Source organism: Miniopterus natalensis, chromosome 15 (assembly GCF_054644295.1).
Source record: "Miniopterus natalensis isolate mMinNat1 chromosome 15, mMinNat1.hap1, whole genome shotgun sequence".
Lineage (NCBI taxonomy): Eukaryota > Metazoa > Chordata > Mammalia > Chiroptera > Miniopteridae > Miniopterus > Miniopterus natalensis.
Window position 1 is genome coordinate 9,127,939 of NC_142095.1, and position 16,795 is coordinate 9,144,733.

A 16,795-nucleotide genomic window follows, 5' to 3' on the forward strand; every position below is an offset into this window, starting at 1 on the left:
AGTGGGTAGGAATGTCATTTACCAGAGCTGCCAGATCGTGACGTCATCTCTAATTATAACCTCACAACTCCCCAGAGCAGGGGCCCAGATGAGGAAAAAGTCTTCCGTGCTTTTTTGCTAAGCCCTTGAGGTAGATTCCACGTACACAGTAGACTGAAAAGAGTTCCACCAGTTCATCCCGTGTGGCCTTTGGCAGCCCCGCCTCATGGCAGGAGCTATCTGTTCTGCAGTTGGGGTACCGCATAGCCATAGCTGCTGGAGGTATACCTTGTCAGGGAGGGGCTGTGGTGGGGGAATAGGTTAGGTGGGGTAGGGAAAGGTAGCAAAGATCCCCAAGAGCACTTAAAATAGACATGACATGACCCTCTGGATCACACCTCCATTGTTAGGGGTGGTCTAGTATCCAGTTTTTTCCACACATCCAGTGACCTTACCTTATCCTGTCATTAATGAACACATGGGAAACAAAATTACCTCTGAAGAGTTTGGTTAGACCAAAAGCTTTAAAGAAATAAAGCTACCTTTTAGAGTTCCTAATACTTAAATACCAAGTTTCTAAAGTTCTGCCCAAAACTAGAAGAGTCTTCTGGAGTATAAATTAACAACTCTGTTAACAGTTTGAAAATTGTGAGCTACCAACTTTATTTAAATTTTCACTTGAGAAATTTAAAATGAGGTGTGAAAAAATGTTTGGCACAGAGTAGGTAATTTGACAGTTTAGTTAAAATCTGGTCACTGTCTAGATGGGTTTCTTCTAGGAACTTACATAATTTTCTTTAGCACATATCTGCAAGCCCATAGTTTCTATTTTGTATAATTATTTCAGTATTTTAAACTTATTATTTTGAACCAGCCATAGAAAAATTCCAAACTCCTCAGTCCAATAAAATAGCTCTTCAAAATAAAACAAATTTTTTTCTTACCGAAAAGCTGAGCTGATGGTTAAGATATAAATTATTTGACTTTTAAATTTTCTTGGAATTATTAAATGAATAAGGAGGTATATTCTTTCTCTGTGGTATATAATAATGCATTCCTTTGGCTTTGTTAAAAATTAAACTTTTAAAACATTTTTGAAGTAATTGTAGATTCACCTGCAATTGTTAAAAATATACAAAGAGATCCTGTATGTCCTTTACCTAGTTTTTCCCAAATGTAACATCTTGCAAAACTATAGCACAATATGACAACCAGGACATTGACCTTGATTGATATAGTCAAGACACAGAACATTTTCATCACTATTATAAGGATCTTTCCAGTTGCCCTTTTACAGCCATATCTCTTACCTCCTCCACCCTGTTCCAAGCCCTGGCAACCACTAGTCTATAGATATTTCTATAATTTTGCCATTTTAAGAATGTTATATAAATGGAATTGTACAATATGTAACCTTTTGGAATTACCTACTTTCAGCATAATTCCCTTGAGATTCATCCAAGTTGTTGCACGTATCAATAGTTTGTCCCTTCTTTGACATTAAAAAAAATTTAAAACCTGTGGTAAAGTACAAATAACGTAAACTTTACTATTTTTAGGTGTAGAGTTAGTTGGTGGTATTAAGTACATTCACATTGTTGTGCTCCTGTCACCACCATCTAGCCACAGAACTCTTTTTGTCTTGTAGAAATGAAACTCTATATCCATTAAATTACAACTCCCCCAAAACCCACCCCTCCCTCCAGCCCCTGGCAACTACCATTCTACTTTCTGTCTCTGAATTTGACTCTAGGTGTCTCATATAAGTGGAATCAGACAATATTTGTCTTTTTGTGACTCGCTTATTTCACTTAGCATATATCCTCAAAGTTCATCCATGTTGTAGCATGTGTCAGATGTCCTTTTTAAGACAGTAATGCTCCATTGTATGTATATACCAGATTTTGTTTATCCAATCATCTGTTGATAGACAGTTGGTTTGCTTTCACCTTTTGGCTGTTTCAAATAATGCTGCTGTGAACATGAGTTTGTAAATATATTTTTGTGACCCTTTTTTCATTTCTTTTGGGAATATACCTGTGAGTGGAATTGCTGCATAAAATGGCAGTTCTATGTTTAATTTTTTGAGGAACCACCATATTATGTTCCATAGCAGCTGCACCGGTTTATGTTGCCATCAGCTTGGCACAAGTGTTCCAGCTTCTCCACATCCTTACCAACATTTGTTTTCTATTTTGTTGGTGGTAGCCATTCCAATGCGTGTGATGTGGTCCTCCCTTGACTAATAAAGCCACTTCCAACATGGCCAGTGACTACCTACTGCACTCATCTCTAGCTTCATTTTCAAGATTTAAAGTTAGTAACTTCATGAAGGAGCATGGCCATTATTCTCATATTAAAGTTCAGTTTTCTTTAGTTCTTCCTTCACTGATCCTAGTGCTCATGCCTTTATCCCCAAGGCTGTTCCAAGTACCAGGTGACCATGTGTAGAATAGATACATATGAAGCGCTTATATATCTGTATAGCCCAGTATAGGACTCACTCCCATTCTGACTAAAGATATTTGTGCCACTGTGCAATTATATAGAGTTAAGCTGTTGCCCAAAGTTCAGCCTGTTATACATATCTTTCAGGCTTCTTGACACTAGAATTTGAGGTTAGGTCAGGGATAAAGAATTATTTAGATCACCACAAGCATGTACTTGACCCCTGAAAAAAATTTACCATAGGAGCTATTATTGAATGGAAACACAAGGGCAGTGGTTATACGGTCAGGTAATACAGAGGGTTTCAGATGCAGCATGAATACATTTACTCCAATTATAAGGTATTTCAGTTCTCTTCAAACTTTGTGGTGAAACTGGAGAACTTAACAGGATGTATTTTATTTTCCCATCCCTAATTATGGGAAGATGAAATTAAAAAGTCCAAAAGTAAAGATAAAGTCCACTGCCGTAAGATGTGGGAGAGGAGCAAATGGCATGCTCACGCATTCGCTGGAATTCCTAGTTTCACGTGGGTCGGTTCCTGAGAGAGCTTTTCTGTTCGGTGGTGGTATTTACATGGATCATGTTGTGACCGTGATCACTGACGCAGTTACGTATGCTGATGCACAGCTTACCTCTGCATGCAGACACCAGTAACCAAAAACATCTAACCCAGCGACTGTCGATGGACAGGAGAGTATTGCTTGTGCTGTGTTGTCGTAGTCGCACAATTGCCATTAATGTAATGGAGTGTTAATGTTAGCTTGAAGTGTTAGAGTAATGCCTTATGATATGAGAAACATACTAATTCACAGGCAGACTTGAGCCGTGGCATACGGTGTCAGTTGTTGAAAGAAAGATATTGATGTTGCAGTTTGGGTAAGGGAGGAGTAGGACTTGCCCCGTGGACTACTTTTCCAGAAGCATCTGGGACGACAGTAAGAGAACATAATTGTGGCCTTTGTGGTGCTGTCACATAGGAAAAGTATGCAAGGGCTTCAGAAACAAAAAGAATTGGATTCATTTTCTAGCTTTGCCACTTACTCTGACTTTGGGCAAAAAAATATATAACTTCTCTGAGCCTCAGTTTTCTGATCCGTGAAATGGAGATAAGACAAAATACAGGGTACGTAAGGGAGAAATTATATATATAAAGGCATAATTATATGTATATATAACAGTGCCTACCATATAGTTGGAGCTACGCAAATGGTAGTTGCTCTCTTTCCTTACTTACTCCCAGTTTGGTTGTAGAATATGATTGTAATGGTTTCAAAAATTGTCCAACTACTCAGCAACCAGTTACTAAGCAGTTAGCCACCCCAATAAACTGAGAGGAAAGTGACCTGTTGTAGTTGAACTTCTTGGGTTAATGGGAATGTTGGCAGAAAACATTAAATATATGAACAAATGGGTAGAGAAAGGCCCAGCTGTCAGGTCCCTGAATAGACTGCCTAACTTGGGTATGTTTTGAGGTCTGGGCTATTTGATTACATAGAGTAGATTTGATTTGCTACTGATGACCAAAGTGTGTTCCTGCTTCTGCACTGCCCCTCAGCTCTGACAGCTGTGGGTTTCAGGCTGTGGCAGGGAAGATGCAAAGAGAAGCACCAGCTGGCTTCTCCAGAGCCCTCCCTGTTATCTCATGCACAGCAGGTGAGGCTTTACACTGACCACCCCTTTAAGCCTGTGCCCACCTGATGGGTGCTGCTATTACCCCTGCCCCTTTTTCAGATGAGGGAACTGAGGCATAGACAAGTTACTATGTGCCAGGACTCAAAAGTCAGATTCCAAAAACCACATTTGCTACCCACTATAGGTGGGCTGTATTTGTCACTGTTTTGTTTTTTTTTTTTCACATTTTGAAAGCATATCAGGCCTGGCCAGGCATGGCTCAGTGATTGAGCATTGACCTAGGATCCAGGAGATCGCAGTTCAATTCCTGGTCAGGGCACATGCTGGGGTTGTAGGCTCGATCCCCAGTCCAGGGCGTGCAGGAGGCAGCTGATCAATGACTCTCTCATCATTATGTTTCTTTCTATCTCTCCCTCTCCCTTCCTCTCTGAAATCAATAAAGATATATTTTTTTTTAAAAAAGAAAGTATATCAGAAAACCAAATTACTCTTAATTGTATTTAATTAAATTAACAAAATAAGTTCTCGAGAATTCCTTTGAATATTAGCTTTTTAAAAAAATTTTTAATTTTTAAATACATTTTTATTGATTTCAGAGAGTGAGAGGGAGAGAGAGAGAAATATCAATGAGAGAGTCATTTATCGCCTGCCTCCTGCACGCCCCCCACTGGGGATGGAGCCTGCAGCCCAGGCATGTGCCCTGACAGGGAATTGAACCTCGATCTCCTGGATCCTAGGCCAATGCTCAGCCGCTGAGCCATGCTGGCCGGACATAACTAGCTATTTTTAATGAAGCAGTATTTGAGGAATGTTTTGCCATACTACTTGGAGAAAAGTCACTACAGCCTATATTTAATGAAAATACATTGTGTATACTGGTCATTTCTCTTGTAGAACTTTTTTTCTTCCCTCAAAAAAGGTCAAGTGTATTTTTGAATAAACTATTTTAGTTGAAATGGGGGGGCTTTGTTTGTTTGATTGATTCACCAAATAAAAACGTACTAAGGAGACAGTAAGGTCAACTTTATTTTAATATTACTGCTGCCTTCATTTTCCATTTCCTGTTTCTTTCATTGACTGGAAAAGAAAGATTTGCTTTCCTGCCTGATGTGATAAGCACGCTTGTTGAATTTGTGCACGATTAACCAGTTGCATTTAAAACTCCCTCTGCAGATGAATATCCATATAACTTTGTATTTCCTCCCATCTCTAACTACTCGTTTCCAAGCTTCTAAATGCTGCCTTGTCTTTTATGCCTTTATCTTGATTCGATTCAGGTACTTCTCTGCTCCCTTTCACTTGCTTTTTTTTCTGTGCCGTTCTTTCCCTCACTACCTGTCTAAAACCAGGCCCTAGAGAAACAGAAGGAGTACATTGCCTGCCTTAGGAATGAGCGAGATATGCTCAGAGAGGAGCTGGCTGACCTGAAGGAGACGGTGAAGACAGGAGAGGTATGTTAATTAGCCTACAGCTCATGTCCTTCAGCGCTTTCTCCTTCCTTTCGTCTGTCATCTTTCCTGGCATGCGTACACACCACAGCAATTGCACTTCAACCCACATTTGTTAGGTTTAAGTCATTTCTACAGAGCTGTATTGTGTGTAACTGGCTCTCACCAGGTTTTACCTGTGGCAGACCTGTTGTCACAGAGCATACTGCCTCCATGTGGGCCGTCTTTTTGATGGTGGGTTTTTTTCCTTCCCCACAGAAACATGGCTTAGTTATAATCCCCGACGGCACTCCCAATGGTGATGTTAATCATGAGCCAGTGGTTGGAGCCATCACTGTGGTGTCTCAGGAAGCTGCTCAGGTCTTGGAGTCTGCAGGAGAAGGTCCTCTAGGTAAGACATTGGTTGCTATGTTACTTGGATTAATGTGACCCTATTAGACTTCCAGCTTGTTCATATCTCATCTTGGAAAACAAAAACAACACAAGGGCTGAGTCTTATCTAGGTCCTTCACAGGAAGAAATCTGGGCACAGTGTCTTCAGACATCTTGACCTTGGGAAACCAGCATTTGGGTCATTGTAAGTCCCTTGGGTGGAAGCACTGTGGGTATACACACATTGCTTTTTCACTTAGAGATAGCACATTGCTTTTGCAATGAAATAAAAACCTGCGTCTCAGGGATCCAGTGGGCTGGTAGGCCACTTTCCAAGTATGATCTTCCTGGAGCATCTGGTTCTGTGTTCTGCTACTTATCCCAGGGTTCTTATAGCTCTTTGCAACCTCATTTCTTAAGGCAGGAAACAGATGACCAAGAAGGTAGATATTAGTGTTACTTCCAGAGCAGGGCTTCTGAGCCTCGTAAAGTCTAAATCTCTTAAATTTAACCCTTTGAGAATCTAGTGACACCTCTCTCAGGAAACCACACAGGTGCCCACCAATGGCCTCCTCTAAGAACCCTGCTGTACAGGAGGAAAATGACACAGATAGTTACTGTATCATCAGCTTACTTTTATTTATTTAAAAAATAATCTTGCCCGGCTGATGTGGCTCAGCGGTTGAACATCAACCTATGATCTAGGAGTCTGAGGTTCAATTCCTGGTCAGGGCACATGCCTAGGTTGGGGGCTCGATCCCCAGTAGGGGGCATGCAGGAGGCAGCGAATCAATGACACTGTCATCATTGATGTTTCTGTCTTTCTCTCCTCCCTCTCCCTTTCTGTCTCTGAAATCAATTAAGATATATTTTAAAAAATAAATTAATTTTAAAAATCATCTTTTTCATCTTGTTTTCATAGATGTGTAGGTTTCCTAGAAGAGTAGGCTGAGTGGAGGAAGTAAAAAAAAAACTCTTCAAAAGTTAGTGAGCACAGTCTCTAGTGTCAGAATTACAGAAATGTAGTTGTAAAGCACTTTGATGAAGCAGTAGATGCTAGCTAGGTGAGTGGAGCTGCTCTAGAGAATGGACTGAATGTGCAGCTCTGGCAGCTTAGAGCATCTGTGCTTGTTTGGAAGGTGCTGAAGAAACTGGAGCTTATGTTTAGCTCTGACCCTGATTGGTTGTAGTGGCTGCTGGCTGGGTTTCAGCTGCTGCTTTTACTTATCTGCTGGTATCCATCCCCTCAGCCCAAGGGTCCGATATTAATACGTGTGCTTGGGAACAAGTAGCCCCTCCCTCCAGGTCAGGAGTGGTCCCAATGATCCTGCTGCGAGACTGAGTAGCCTTTGATGGCTCACATTTTAGAGCTGGTCCCCTTCCCTCCCCCCACTAGCTTTTGTGGGCCTTCACTTCTTCCAGCATTGTGTTCCTCTGTCCTTTTTTTTTTTTTTTTTTTTTAATGTATCTTATTGATTTCAGAGAGGAGGGGAGAGGGAGAGAGAGAAACATCAGTGATGAGAGAGTCATTGATGGGCTACTTCTTGCATGCCCCCAACTGGGAATCGAGCCCACAACCCTGCATGTGCCCTGACCGGAATCGAACCTCGATCTCCTGGATCCTAGATTGACTCTCAGCCGCTGCACTGTGCCTGGCCGGGCCCTCTGTCTTCTCTGATCCAGCTTCTCCTCTCAGTCCCACTCTTAACCCCTGTCTTCTGTCCCATATTTCGTTTTCTCCTGCTAAGGGCTTAGTTAAGCCTGTGGGAGCACCCTTGGCGTGTGAGTTGTATGTGTACTAGTGAGAGCTGCAAAGTTTTGAATCAGGGAAATGATCTTTGCACTTCAGTTTGTCTTTAAGTGGAAAATCACTGCTCTTGGGAGCAAATATATTTAGTGCCCTGATAAATATCAGTTGTGTGGAAATATGTGTTGAGTAATGAAGTACTTTTCCTAACCATTAAACCTTCATGTCTTGATAGTCAGAGCTGTAAGTTTATTGGATAATGTTTGCTATTTAATTTGTAGAATTATTTTTAATTGTTTATATACTACATCATTACAAATTTAGTTTACAGCCTTTTTTGTTTGTTTTAGATGTAAGGCTACGAAAACTTGCTGGAGAAAAGGAAGAGCTGCTATCACAGGTAAAGGCTTTCTTCTCATTGGAAGGTAATGTTAATTGTAACTGACTGAATCACATGGTGAAATGTTAGCAAACTAATGCACACTAGAAAGAGATGTGCTTATTTTAAATATCAGCACTCAAGTCAGATTTGAAGGATAAAAGGAATTCACATTTTACCTCTTTGTTGTTTCCTATTCTTTGAAAACATTTATAGGACACATAGTTTGAGGGTCAGACCGTTCTCCAAAGTTGTTATGAAGACAGAAGTGCTCGGCCCTGCCTCCCACCCTTACCCCCGACCATTCCTACTTGGTGCTTTTAGCTGATTCATTTGGTGTGTACTGTTCTTGTTTATTTGTGTATAACATGCTTATGTTGCTTCTCGATTGTTCTGTTTTTGGCATTCTCTGTTGCCTTCCATGTATGGAAGGTGAGCACTTAGCTTTCTTTCATTCCCTGTCCGTACCACACATGCATACTTCCCATCCCCACGACTGCCTCTCCTCTCTTCCATGACTCTTTGATTCCCCCAAAGTTAATATTGTACTGTTCCTTTCATTTGCTTGCTTTCCTGTGTGTTTATTACTAATTTAGCTGCAGACTTTCCAACAGCAGTTTAAGTCCTCTCAGTGTTTTCAGATGCACGAAGTCTTCTCTCGGTCCCATCCTTTGATTTGTGGAGCCTCACGCTCATCCGTTCTGGACTTCCCGGCACACTCCTGCAGTTCATAGACCTGCCGCCCTTCATCCCCTTCTGGGCTTTCCCCCGCTTGTAGTGTAGGTCGCCTCTCCTCTCTGCAGTCTCACACCTCCCTCCTTTGTGTTCATTCTCCTATTTTGGTACATCTCCCAGTAACTTCCTGAGAGCAGGGTGTGTGGGCCTGAAAGTGTCTTCAGAGTACCCTCTTAGCTGATTGAACAGTTGGGTATAGAATTCTGTGTTATAATTGTTGTCCTTCATCTTTTTTTTGTTTTAAAGAAATTGCTTTATTGTCTTCTGGCTTCTACTTTTGGCTGTTGAAAATTTCAAGGACATTTTATTTTTGATCTTTTGTATGTGACCCTTTTTCCTCTCTCTAGAATCTTACGTCATACTCTTTCTTCATAGTGTTCTGGAATTTCACAGTGATGGAGTTTGGAGTTTTCATGCATGTGTGGGGCTCTGTCAATTGTAGGAATTCCTATCTTTCAATTCTGGGAAAATGTCCTGAGTGAAACTCCTGTTGAGTCATTCAAATGTTAAATGAGATTCCACTATGTAACAGGCACTATTCTAGGCATTTGGGATATTTCAGTGAAGAAATCAGTTAAAATTCCTGCCCCAGTGGACCTTATGTTCTAGTGGTAGGAGACCAGGCAGTAAACAACAAATATAACTAACAAGTAGATTGTATGGTATGTTAGAGGTTTCTGTGAATGCATTTATTGTGTTTCTCCATCCTCATTAAGCTGCATCGGTGCAGACATGGAATGGGCAGAGTTAGCTTTTACCAGGCGAGTAGAATGGGCAGAGGAGGTGCGGGTGTGTGCAAGAGAGTGTTGATGGACCTGGATTAACCTGGAAAAGAGGTTTGAGGGGACATCTGGGAAGCTCAAGACACAGTGGAAAGAACTGAGACCCATGAATTACAGGTACCATTGGGACCAAAGGTCTTTTGGAATTGGGGCCCAAAGAGAATGAGCCAGAAAGATCTGGAATAGCAGTTAGAAGATATGTGGATCAGATGTATGTAGGGATTGCAGTTATCTAATGATAATATATAGTACATGACTGTGGGAGTGGCTGAGGCCAAGAAAAGACAGACGGCAAAGATCCTTGGAGAGGAGGTGTTCCAGGAAACTGAGACCAGTTGCAGGAGTAATCTTCTACTTAGATATATTTTGAAATTGCCAAGAATTAAGACAGGAATAGTTTTGAGGGAGTGTGAGACAGGAGCTAAAACAATGAAGAGAGAATGGGATGATGGCAGTGATGAGGGGTAGTTAGTATACATAATTTGAAGAGATAAGATTATAAACTGGGAGTTTGGGGAGGCTAGAGGGAGACTAGTTTGGCAACTGCAAGGAAAGCAAAAGGACACCATTCCATTTTCAGGCTCAGCAGTAGGAGGACTGTGGGAGAAATAAAGGGCTCTGGGAGTACTTTAGAGGGCCGCAGAGGAAGCAAGATCCTACTAGAGCACTAGGGTAAAGGGAGTGCTCAGAGAAGAGATCAAGGATCAGGGGGTTGCTGGTGATAGAATGGGCACAGGGGAAGAGTTTCAGGATTTGGGAAAGATTAGGAGGTGAAGACAGGGAAGGGGTTGTGCAGAACCCTTTGGGAAGAGTGCCGGAGAAGGTATGACCCTTTTTGAGCTGGACAGAATGATGGTGATACTGGGATTAGTCTCAGTTCACTCAAGGCAAATAGTCGTGATGACTGTATGTGTGTTGCAAGGGCAGAAGTGCCTGGGAAGCATGGCTGTAATCCCAGTGTTGAGCTTGCCTTTTCCTCAGTAGAGGAGTGGCAAATTTGTTCCTAGTGCTCAGGCTTCCCCTTGACCCCTGTTGTTGGAGTTGAGGATATAGTTGGGGAAGCGACATGGAACTCTGAGCATGCAGACTCACCCTTGACCCTTGATGAAGGATAAAGAAGGCATGGGGAGGCTGTGTCTCAGTCCAGAGGCACCTCCCCTTGTGTGTGTGGGTGGGCAGATTGGCTCTGAATTGTGCTTGCTGTGATGATAAGAGTTGTAGGCATTTAGGGAGACATGACTGATTTCTGAAGGAGAGGGCATGAGACCTCTGGCAGCGATGCTCTGATTGCTTGTTTCTCTCCTGTTTTCCCATTTCTTTTTGTTTCTTGTTTTACTTCTAAAAGTTTGTCAACTTTATGTTCTAATACTTTTGTTGAGTTTCTATTTCTGCAGTCATTTCAAGGGTGTACATAGTTTCACTTATCTCAGAGGACATTGATAGGCTGGTTGGCTTGTTTTCTTCTGTCTGCAGTTTGTTTCCTTCCAGTTGCTCTTATGTATATTTATTCGGTCTTCAGTGTAAGAGCTGGATACTTAAAAGCTGATGGGCAGCTCTGAGGAAATGGGTGAGGCTTATCCAAGTTTTTGTGAAGATTGATGTGGCTGGGTGTTTTGTTGGGAACTTCAATGTGGGAATGTCGGTCTTTTATTTTAGGCTAGTCAGAGTTCTAAAGATATCCTCCAGTCTTCTGCCTGAGGGTGCAGGCCCAGATGTCTGTGTTCTGGGACCTGAGTGTACACTAGAGGCCTCAGAATTCAGTGCATTTCTGTTCCCCTAATCTCCTTGTTTTCCACACCTGGGGCTCCTTTCTCCACTGAGCCTTGTATTTTCAACAACACAAAGTCCATTTTAATTTTAATTTTTAGTTTATTTTTCAAATTTAAAAATCCCCAGCCTTATTAGGGTATACTTTGTGTAGAATAAGCTGCACATAGTTAAAGTGTACAAATGTACGCACCTGTATTATTTTCCTAGGGCTGTCATGATAAACTACCACAAACTGGGTGGTTGGAACCACAGAAATGTATCGTCTTACCGTTCTGGAGATCAGAGGCCCTAGATCAAGGTGCTAGCACTGTGTTGGTTCCTTCTGAGGCTGGAGAAGGGCAGTCTGCCCCATGCTTCTCTTCTGGCTTCTGGTGGTTCGCTGGTCATCTTTGGCATGTTTTGGCTCATAGATAGCATTCTCTGTGTCTTCACATTGTCATCTCTCTGCATGTGTCTATCTCTCCATCGAGATCTTTTACAAAGGCACCAGCCACATTGGATTAGGCTTCCTCCCTGTTCCATACAACCACATCCCAGCTTAACTCTGTGTCTGCGGTGACTATCTCCTAAGGAGGTCATATTCTGAGGGTTTCAGCTCAAGAACTAGTGGCGGGGAGGACAGAACTCAGCTCATAGCACTACCTGTGAAATGGCCACCAACCAAGGTGCTGAAAATACAGCGCCCAGTGTCTCTGTGCCCTTCGTAGACCTCCCATCCTGCACCTCCCTCTCCCCTCTCCAGGCAACCGCTGACCTGCTTCTGCCACTCTAGATTAGTTTGTACTGTCTGGAGTTTTATCTAACTGGAATGCGTCTTTCACATACTTATGAGATTCAGCCATGTTGTTGTGGTGTTCCGTTGCACTTCCCCCTTCTTTTGCTGAGTAGTGATCCCGTTGTATAGCTGTGCTGTGGTTTGTGTACCCTCCTGTTGACGGACACCTGTATTATTTTTAGTTTTGGCTGACATGAATTAGCTACTCTAAACGTACTTTAAAAATGTATTTCTAATTATCTCTGCATACAGAAAATTTTCTAAATAAGAATATTTAACACATTGTTTGTGGGTAGTTTTTATTGCTTGCTCTACCAGTCAACGTAAAACGTATAAATACGTTTCCTGCATACAATGTGTTAACCTACCTCTAAAACAAAACAAAAACATCTAACTGCTAGTAGAATTTCCATTTTTAATAAAAGGAACAAAAAATACTGAAAAGTGGTGTTCCAAAATCCCACTCACATAATAAAATACAACTATTTTTATGTGTCACCTGGTCCTGAAGCTCATTCCTTTTGTTGTTTGTTCACAGCTTCCCCTAGCACCTCTAGCAGTGTGTCCCCATGGTGGGCACTCAAGGAAATTGCTTCTGAATGAATGATGTGTGTGGCTGGTGAAGGTCTGCCTTCTTCTATGACATGGCCGTTGGGCCAGTCGTCTGCCTGTTTTGACAAACTGGATCTTGCTGAGAAGCCTTTGTTTCTCCTGCAGGTTAGAAAACTGAAGCTGCAGGTTGAGGAAGAGCGGCAGAAATGCTTCAGGGGTGACAGCACGGTGGCTGGTGACCTGGCCGGATTGCAAAATGGCTCCGACTTGCAGTTCATCGAAATGCAGAGTAAGTGCTGAGGGATAGGACAGTCCCAGTCTGTATGGGCCGTGTCCTAGAGGTGGGATTGTAAACTCACTGCTGGTGTCTTATAATTCACATTTCTTAAGAGGAGCTGTTACAAAGATGGGTTAGTCTGCAGGTTGTCTGGAAGAACAGTCCTGGTCAGTGATGGAGCCAAGTAGAAACTTCTGCTAGCCTGTGTGCTTCAGGGATGAGAGCATTTTGCACATAGTGACATCCTCACACTGCCTTCTTCCATACCCACGTCAACCTGAAGCTCCCATGTAGCACCCTTCCTACCTAAAATTTTTTTGTGGAATTTATCTTGGAATAATTGGAGGGGCATATTTGGAACTAACTCACACTAATGTTGAGTAGTTTCAGAATCTTCTCTGTTTTCTTGTTAACTCTAATTTTTATTAGATGGAATTTAAAACAAGGCCACAACAAAAGCAGGCAGCTCCTTTGCACCAGAAAGCCAGGAAAGGAGTCCTGCACCTGGACACTGCCTTGGCTGTAAAGCATGGTGTTTGGAATGGAATTTCAAACACAGATGAAATGGCTGAGACAAAGGACGTAGACTTTTGAAAACAGGGAGGAATGGGTGGTTTGAGAGTGAGAAGGAAGCAGCACATTTTGATCACACGTTTCTGGGGTGAAGAATTAAAAACTAGATCCTGAAGCTTCTGTTTCAGAGCCCAGGATAGATCCTTCTCTCTGACGCCCAGGGGTGGCTTTTGGGGAGAGGGTTTTATAACCTCATGGCTTTAGGGTCATAGTAACCATCCAGTTAGCACAGCCTCTGGCATTGAAGATTATGTAGGTGGTTGTAACCTAGCTGTGTGGGACAGCACAGAAGTTCTTGAGTTAGGTGGATTCTTTGGATTACAATTCCCACCCTGCAATCATTTCGGAGCACTCTGGTCCACTTTGCCTTGCTGGAGGGCTTTTTCTCCCCCATCACTTGTAAACTTCTCTTTAATGTTTTTATTCTCCCCCAAGGAGAATTTTTCCACTGCTTTCAGAGAGAGCGGAAGGGAGGGAGGGAGAGGGAGACAGATGTGAGAGAGACGTCGACTGGTCATCTCCCGCAGGTGCCCCAACCAGGGCTGGGGACCAAGCCTGCAGCCGAGGTTTGTGCGCTTGACTGGAACTGAACCCAAGACCCTTCAGTCCACGGGCCGATGCTCTAAGAATCACTGAGCCAGACTGGCTAAAGATAAACTTATTTTAAATTATTTCCGTCTTGGGTCAAATATATATCTACTGATTTATATATCTCTACCCATACCACATGACCACATTATTGAAAAGCATTTATTTCAGCAAATATTTATGAAGCATGCACTATATACAAAGCACTTGGCTAGATACAGAAGTGGGTTCAAGAAGGCTAGACAGGGCCTCTGTCCTTATATACATATGTAATGTTAAGAAAGCATGATAAATACTATAAAAGAATGCAAACAAAATACAAGAGAAAGAGAAGTTATAGTTAACTGAGAGTCATGAAGGAGGTGAAAATGGAGCATAACCTTGGAGGTTGGTTAAGACTTAAATCAGAGGTGGGGAACAAGGGCCACTTGAGGTATGGGAGAGCAGAAGGACTGAGAGGTGGGAAGGTGCAGGGCTAGGGGCTGGGAAGCCGGAGGGCCTAGTCCTGTGAGCACAGGCTCCCTGGGCCATAGGGCTGCAGAGAAGGCTGGCTGACTGGGCTCCTTGCTCAACGCTCTGCCTACAGACATCATGGGGTGAAGAGTGAGTTTTCTTCTAACCCCTGACCCAAGGGATGCTGTTGTAACACATGTGCTAGAGCTTCTCGTAGTATCCACAGTTCCAGAGGTTGGGCTGCCCTAGTACCATGGTCGCCCCATGTGCATTTGCTTTGTCCTGTTAGACCCCGCAGTGCTCCCTCTCCTGTGCTGCAGAGGGTGTCATTGCCTGATGGGTCACACCTTCACCTCTGAGAGGTGATTCATTTATTCTCTTCTGTTCTAGGGGATGCTAATAGACAAATTAGTGAATACAAGTTTAAGCTTTCAAAAGCAGAACAGGATATAACCACCTTGGAGCAAAGTGTAAGTACTTTTTCTAATGGTGCCTAGTGATTTAAATTCCCTTAAAACACATCTGCTTCCTGCTTCTAAGTGGCTAACCCATGGGTGCCTAGGCTCCTTTGGGCTGCCTGTATACACTTGGATCTCTAGAAAAGCTCTATGTTAAAGTGGAAAAGCCAGCAGAGAACACCTGGCAGGGTATATCCGCCTTCTGTTTTCTGTAAAAATACAGAAAACTTTAGCTGTAATTTTAGTTTTTGTATATATTTCATGAGAATTCAGGAAGATCGTAGTTTATAACAAAATGCCTTATTGCACATTTGAAAACGTCTAGTATCTTTTCCGTTTAGTGTCTCCTCCTGCATTGTTACTTTGGTGCTTAAACAATATGGTCATCATAAAACTTACCATGGGAAATTGGCCCTGTAATGATTCTACAGCTGTAATCCTTTGGGGACCTTTCTTGATTTATAAATAGCAGTTGAGTTCTGAGAGGACCTATGACTCACCCTAAGGCGACTTGTGTTAGATTACTTGGAATTTTAATGACATTGTATTTCCATCTAGGCTGCAAAAAAGTGATTGTTCCTAGTGCCCAATACCAGAGGCTTGTGTTCTCATATTTACAGATTAGCCGGCTTGAGGGACAGGTGCTGAGATATAAAACTGCTGCTGAAAATGCTGAGAAAGTGGAAGATGAACTGAAAGCAGAAAAAAGGAAGCTACAACGAGAGGTACTTGTTTTAATATGCTTCCTGGAAAACATTCCTAAAAACGAAAAAGTCCTTTGGAAACAAATTCTTTGTTGCATAAGGAATATGATCCAGGGTCCAATCTGAAGGAAACAGCGGTAGAGTCACTTACTCTTTGTGTTGGTGTTTGACCTGTACAGTGACTGCCATTTCCTTTTATGTTTTGATCAGTTAGATAAGAAGAAAAGGAATACTTTTAATTTTTGTTCTAGATGAGGTCTATTTCTCCAACTTCTGTAGGTCCTGTCTATGATTAATGCTCAGCACCATTGTTTTACATCAGTCAGTAGCTGACTGGAAAAAAAATTAGGCTGTGGGATCCTATGCAAGCCCATCACAGCCAGCAGTGCGTCCATGTCCCAGAAAGTTGGAAATAAAGTAGCACTTGGTTTTGTTTTTGACCCTGTGAAATGACCGAGTTCTCCCTGTCTCCAGTTACGAACAGCACTGGACAAGATTGAGGAGATGGAGATGACCAACAGCCACCTGGCCAAGCGGCTGGAGAAGATGAAGGCCAACAGGACAGCACTTCTGGCCCAGCAATAAGAACGCCACCCGTCTACCTGGCTGCTCTCCTGGGCCCCACCCAGAGGGACTGACTTCTGTCCGTTGACAAACCCCTTTCAGTACTGTTTGAGTTTTGTCGTTAATATAGCCACCTTTGTATTTTATAATTTATGAGAGAATGAAATAGGTTTGAATCTTCATGAATGAACACTTTGGATTTTGTTTGTAGTTTAATTCTAGGCTAAGAACTGGTCCATGCTGGGTTTTTTTTGTTTTTTTATTCCCGTAATTTTAGAATCAAATTTACTCACCATTTGCCCCCAGCTTCCTCAGTGACTGGGCACTCGGAGGCCTCTGCCCGGGTTGTGGAGGACAGCAATTCTGAGTGCTCACTGAGCTACTTGCTGGAGACCTCAGAGAATACACAAGTGCCTTCTCCACAGTGCAATTCAGACTTCAGTGATCTCCAGTGGTCAAAGCATGCCCTTCATGTCAGACAGCATTTATATTTTAGTGAAGAAACAAGTTCACAGGTGGGGAATATATGTTTCACTGAAATTTATATGTTTGGAGG

At 42.4% G+C, this 16,795-nt stretch overlaps 1 protein-coding gene across 3 annotated transcripts in view; it reads left to right on the forward strand.

Moving 5' to 3' along the window:
* LRRFIP2 (LRR binding FLII interacting protein 2) overlaps positions 1 to 16,421 on the forward strand; it is an 84,870-nt gene extending 68,449 nt beyond the window's left edge. For 2 of the 3 annotated variants that reach the window (XM_087824873.1, XM_087824874.1), the window contains 6 exons: positions 5,769 to 5,901; positions 7,980 to 8,029; positions 12,788 to 12,911; positions 14,904 to 14,983; positions 15,592 to 15,696; positions 16,150 to 16,421. In XM_087824873.1, the coding sequence (XP_087680999.1) occupies positions 5,769 to 5,901; positions 7,980 to 8,029; positions 12,788 to 12,911; positions 14,904 to 14,983; positions 15,592 to 15,696; positions 16,150 to 16,260 (603 nt within the window). In that variant the 3' untranslated portion in view covers positions 16,261 to 16,421. Of the gene's footprint in view, positions 1 to 5,411; positions 5,514 to 5,768; positions 5,902 to 7,979; positions 8,030 to 12,787; positions 12,912 to 14,903; positions 14,984 to 15,591; positions 15,697 to 16,149 lie in introns of all 3 variants that reach the window. The other variant, XM_087824875.1, reaches the window with a different exon arrangement.
* Positions 16,422 to 16,795: the final 374 nt, after the last annotated feature.